At 38.5% G+C, this 6,342-nt stretch overlaps 1 protein-coding gene across 1 annotated transcript; it reads left to right on the forward strand.

The window, feature by feature from the left end:
* The first annotated feature begins 587 nt into the window (after nt 1-587).
* On the forward strand, nt 588-2,852 carry LOC117983096 (achaete-scute complex protein T3-like). The gene is made up of 2 exons (XM_034969560.2): nt 588-1,233; nt 2,542-2,852. The coding sequence occupies exon 1, from the start codon at nt 643-645 to the stop codon at nt 1,225-1,227; it is 585 nt and encodes a 194-aa protein (XP_034825451.1). The 5' UTR covers nt 588-642; the 3' UTR covers nt 1,228-1,233; nt 2,542-2,852.
* The last annotated feature ends 3,490 nt before the right edge of the window (nt 2,853-6,342 follow it).

Below are 6,342 nucleotides of genomic sequence, written 5' to 3' on the forward strand. Positions count from 1 at the left end.
TACATTCTAATACAGGTGAAGTCCTTTTATTTTATTTAAGTATTTATTTTTATGCGCAGTAGTTTTTTATTAATCGCGCGAAATGTCGAAAAATACGGCTATACCTACATCCTATATTGTATACCTATACTACCTACTACAGAACCCTCGGTGCGCGTGTCTGACTCGCACTTGGCCAGTCTTTTTTCTGCATCTAAGTTTGATTGAAATCATTAAAAAGCTGCAAAAATTCTTTTCATTGCAATGAAAAAGAAGTGGTTTTGTAAAATTATCTTAAAATTATGCTCAACTAAGTAGGTAGAGATCATAGAGCAGAAACAGAGATACAGGCCTAAACAAATTCTAGAGAAGATTAGGGGTCAACTAGTAATGTAAAATTACTACGCGAAAAGCATCGCGGGCAAATCTAGTGGCATAATAATAAGTGCCGGTGTATTTTGATCAACAGACAACGTGCAACAAGTAGCCGAGGCGGGGAGAGCGTAGGCCCGTGCGTGCGCGCGCGCCGGGCACGCGCCCCACCGCGCCGCGCGCCGCTGCGCTACTTAGTGTCGGGGGTGCGCGCCACCTCCGCCAATCCACCGGCAACCTTCGCGGCACGCACTCGTGCGCTCCACTTGACTTACTATCGATACACTCGCGATGCCCATGGCGGCGATTCACGCATACCAAAACCTCGGCGTCAACCAAAAGCTCACGCAACTGCAATCTCCCGCGCCGAGACGACTGGCGCCTGCTCCGGTTGACACGACGCGGTGCAAAAAGAAGACTTACCTCCACCACCAGCCTTACCCTACCCAACCTGCATCTGTGGCTAGAAGAAATGCAAGGGAAAGGAACCGAGTGAAACAAGTTAATAATGGATTTGCAGCGCTCCGACAGCATATTCCATCAGCTGTGTCGGCTGCTCTGGCAGGTGGCAGAGGCTCTTCCAGAAAATTGAGCAAAGTGGATACTTTGAGGTTAGCTGTTGAGTATATCAAGAGCTTAAAACGATTGTTGGAAGAGAGTGAAGAAGGATGTTCAGATACGCAACTGAGTTTGGGTTTAAACAGCAGTGGACCTCAGACACCTCCTTCATCCGAAGAATCTCATTCACCCGCACCGTCACTCGTATCTGAGGGTTCAGCCGGACCTACCTGTCATGATGCCTACGATTCCTACGATCCGATGAGTCCGGAAGACGAAGAATTGCTCGACGTCATTTCCTGGTGGCAACAGCAATGATTTAAGGTTAGTTACACATTTTGTTTCTTTGGTTTTAAATATTTTACCAGTCTCTGTTTAAAGGACAAGGGTAAGGATGACAATGGAATCTACCTGCCAATCTTCTACCTAATAATTTTTAAAAGTAATTCCTGAACTTGGCTTACTTAAGTGTGGCAATGATAAGGCGATATGGTTACGTGAAAAATTGATAAGATAGGTTTTATGAAATCTCGTGAATGAGTCCTTGTGTTGATATGAGCGCCGCCGGAGCTTTGACAGTTCCAAATTCTTATCACTTTGTTTACATTTTGTCGCGACTTTGTTGACTCTACATTTAGGAGAATTTTTTTCACCTCAGTGATAATAAATTTTAGCTTTTAATTATTTTCGGCCTCCTTGTCAGTATAAAAAGCTCAGGTAAATATCAAAAACATGCTAAGCTTTTTGTCCTATTCGTTCGTCACGGTTACCTACCGGGTCAGGTCTATGCTTTTATGTTGCACAATTTCAAAAGAGATTTAGAATCCTCTGCCTTACGAGCCAAAAGGTAAACACATCTACCATTATAGCTACGCATTGAACCGTCGTCGGGTAGACTTTATCTATTCATTGTTAAATAACGTTGGCACAAAAGAATGTCTTTGACAATAGCGAATCTTAAAATATGTCGTTTCATAAAAACTTTTATAGGATAAGTACCTAAAATTTTTTGCTAGATATTTCACTAGCCAACCTTAAGACAGGTTTAATAAGTAGGTGCATTTGAACCCGCATCTTAGCTTCTCATTTTGCTGGATAACAATTACTTCTAACAATGTTGTGGTTCGTCCCGCATGTAGTGAGAAAATTGCACATAAAAAGTGTTGTGTTCTAATAAAACAACAGGTCCTTGGAGATCGCTCTGATTTGTTACAAGTGGGAACAGGTTTCGCATCACTGCCAACTTCTGTTTGTTTATCTTAAATCAATATTGCATCCGGTCAATGAGAGCTGTCGACACATATTTTTCACCATATGGTCAATCTCTTGAGATCATCTCGAATACGGTAGCGCAATCGAAAAACTTGAAATTAAAACTCGCAAAAAATGAGTAGCCTACTTCGCCGCCCATTAATTTATTGTACCGGAAGACGAAATCTCAAGAGGAAATAGAAGGGCGATGAGGGAAGCACACGTGTTACAATATTTGCTAAGCATAAAGCAAACATCTGGTGATACCAGTTGGGTTTTCATGGGAACGATATCTCGAATCGACTAGTCGACTGCTACGAGTAACTAAGTATTTCAAAATAAATAAATATATCTGTATGTAATCGTGTTTCCTTTTTCCAGGTATCGTGATTTACGGTGATCAAAGTGCGGCCATTGAGCGGCTTGTTGATTGTGAAAAAAAGAAGTATTCGCATCAAGTAGGACTCAAACGCTGGAGCGCAAGGGACTCCGAGAGAACCTCTAATTAAGCGCAATCAGTATATTCCTAATGAGAGGGGATAATGGTGGACTATAACGACCCCATCGATGCATTCCGCCGAGTGACTGAGCAACCGAACTCTGCTTACATTTCATACATGGATGAAATAGCAGTAACAAGACTGAAACGATTTATTGTTCCATTTAAGCATTTAGCTATATCGTAGAAGACTTGATTCACGCTGTGCCTTTATGTAGCCTTATCTTAGCTTCCAATAAGATTTAGTTTTGTACCTATCTAGTTAAGTTTTAAAAGTCTATCTAGTCATTATGTTTAAAAATAGTTTATATTGTACAGATTTTATCAAAGAAAGCTAAGATAGGACGACTTCGTATGACTGTATTATCGCGTTTTAAATTGGCGTTTATATTTCGAGACAAAGACTTAATGTAAATAGATAAGTTGTAGTACCTTAAGACAGATTCCTATTAATAATTTAAGATTTTTAAAACATGATGGTTGTTAGTAAATACTATTGACGAAATCCTCAAGACGCAACCGACATGGTTGTTATTTGTAAATAAATACAAAATTATTTTAAAAACTGTATTGTTTCCTTTTTCAGCCACCTGTATTTTAAAAGGCAAAGTTTCAGATTAAGAAACTCTGTAAATGAACGGATGAATAATTACATACATAAATTACAAAGTTAATATAACAATAGTAGATTTGTATGTCACTGCATAGATCGGTTGCTATTTCGATGACTACTTAAATATACTTGCCAATTTCTTTGAAACCTCCTGACTACGAGTAGGTACAGCTATAGACACCTACAAGCCCATTGTAACTGAGACTTGAAAATGATAATAAATATATGATAATAAATAATAATGATGCATTAGGAACAACAAATTGTTTATTTCGCTATAATTCGCTATAAGTGGAGGACCGATGATGATGGTCCAGATTTTGCCGAACTGGGGGAAGATCTAGAATTGATGGAGTGAGTGACGCCGGAATTGTGGGGTAGAAAAAAAACAAAACACTCAACATTAAAATTCATAAACCTACAGATCATTTTTCGACGTTCGCTTACCTTTCTTGCATTAGTGAACTCATCATTATCATCAACCCATTACCTATGAGAGATAATTTATTAAATTATCTCTGCCATTACAGGCCCACTACTGAGCACAGGTCTTCTCTCAAGATGAGAAGAATCTTGGCCATAGTCCACCATGTTAGCCAAGTGCGGATTAGCAGACTTCACACACCTTTGAGGACATTACTGAGAATGCAGATTTCCTCACGATGTTTTCCTTTTAATTACTTAGTACAGCGCACATAAATCTCCGAAAAGTTAGAGGTGCGTGCCCGGAATGATGAGAATTCAATTTTATTGGCATTGTAAGCGAAAAAGTTAGGATTAATTTATAGTGAACTAGCTGATGCCCGCGACTTCGTGCGCGTGGATTTAGGTATTTAAAAATCCCATGGGAACTCACTGATAGTGGTAGATTTTTCTTAAAATGTTCTGAATACTAATTATTAATGGAACCCGTATTGAATTGTACTAAGAAATTTAGGTGAGTACCTACCAATTTTTTGTCCGGAATCAAACCTGTTACTAAGTAATAGGGAAGAAATGAAAATGGATTGTATGCTATAAGCTATGTATTACGGTTACGAGTCTACTTTTTACCAAGCTATACTGATCGCGATCGATTTTCTGTTACCCGTTAAGGAGTTCCGTCCTCTATTTCCGAAACTGTTCATCAAATCTACACCAAACTTACATGGCACCAATATGATAGTATAAACTTTGTAAAAAAAAGGATTGTGAAAATCGGTTCAAATTTGACGGAGTTATGGAATAAAATCGATAAAAAATTGATCCCTTATCCCGAAGAATCCCTAATTTTTTTCGGGTTAAAAACTACACTATATGCTAACCCGAACTATCAGCTACCATCGTACCAAATTTCATCAAAATCCGCTCAGTAGGTTTCGCGTGATGCGGGCACAAACAGACAGACAAAAATTCCAAAAAGTTGTTTTGGGGTCTATATCGATAAAAATGTTTCCCCCGATTCAAATTTTGAAAACATATCCAGTTACAGTTTTATTATAAATATAGATAGCTGTTTTAATAGGCAACCGAAGCTATCAACAGTTAAGGGTCATTATTCATAACAGTTTCATTTCTTAATCTACTTGGGATTGTAAAATTATCCAAGCTTTTCTGTTTATAAAATAATTGACAATATAAAGTAGCCAATCGTCATAAGCCCAAGGCTAAGGTATTTGGCTCAATTTCCGGTTGAAATCTGTGGCCCTATAATAACTATTCAATCAATCATAATTATGATCCAATATCAAAATAAAATCGCACTTGCTATAATTATGTCTCTAGAAAACCGTAAACAAAATTTATAGGTATATGATTACTCTTTAATTTTGTTGATTATCGCGGCGAAAATATAGAGTCGCAACCAGTCCTGATTGACCTATTTTATGATTGTTTGAACACGCTGTACGAATCAGGTGGTGGAGGCCTTTGGCTCTGGTGTATCTACTAGCCTGCTTATCAAAATATGGCGGAGAACTGGCTGCGTTTAGAACGGGCATAATAGGGTACCATCGGAAATAAGATCATGATCCTCAGTAGGTAATAAGGGAGCAACGTGAGGAGGAAGGAGCACGACTAATGCTTAGGACGACGACGAAACTTCAGGGTGACGAACTCGTGGCCACCAGAAAGATTTGCAGTCCAAATACACTATAAATACAAACATGTTCAGTCGCTAAATTAAAATAACAAAAAGGTGCCGTACCTACACGTGCCTCAGCTCAGATTTCATTTCGCAAAGGAGAAATAAGTAATAACACACGCGAAATACCCAAATAGGGGTCCTAAAGACCCCGATGTAGCATTTAATTTGAAAAAGACAATGTGGTTGCAACGCGATCACGTCGTTGCCCGCCCAGCGAATTCAAATTGCAATAGTAATTTTTGGATAATGGAAGGGAAGCTCGCACCATTATGGGTGGATGTTTCCGTCGGCATTAATTGTTTGAACTTGTTGCTCTTTACGAAACGGGACAGACTAGATGCGACGGAAACGTGTACAGTGTACACCTGTACACATTGCCGTAGTTTCGTTCGTTTTGATCATACTTCGCCTCATTAATCTATCTTCATCTATACGTATAGTGAAAATTTATCGTCTGTCCTGTCTGTATAAAATTGTTTTTATCTGAACATAACTTTTAATTATTTGTTTGGAGTGCCAAAACCTTCCTACTACAATTAGCTAATTTGAAAATCTAAAAAAAATCATTTTTATTTCATAACTAGTTTTAAGTTTTCGGTTCTGTCGTTTTCACTTCTGTCGGCAGTCCCCGCTGACAGTTTTTTTAAGTCCTTTAAGACGGATCATCTGAAAAGGTTAGAATTTTTTTTCAAAAAGAATATTAGCCAAGTTCATCATGATGACTAATATTCCTCTTTCCCCTCTACCTAAGCGTAAAGCTTGTGCTGGGAGAAGGTACGACAATAGAGCAACGGGTGGGATTAGAACCGGCAACCTTACACTAATTTTTTAATGTCGAAATTTCGAAATAATACCTATAATAATATAATATAATCCATATTAATAATATTATAAATGCGAAAGTGTGTCTGTCTGTCTGTCTGTCTGCTAACTTTTCACGGGCCA

This window comes from Maniola hyperantus, chromosome 6, assembly GCF_902806685.2.
Source record: "Maniola hyperantus chromosome 6, iAphHyp1.2, whole genome shotgun sequence".
Classification (NCBI taxonomy): Eukaryota; Metazoa; Arthropoda; class Insecta; order Lepidoptera; family Nymphalidae; genus Maniola; species Maniola hyperantus.

Excerpts from the sequence above, each read along its gene's own strand:
- LOC117983096 (XM_034969560.2), top strand. The coding sequence starts at position 643 with ATGCCCATGGCGGCGATTCACGCATACCAAAACCTCGGCGTCAACCAA.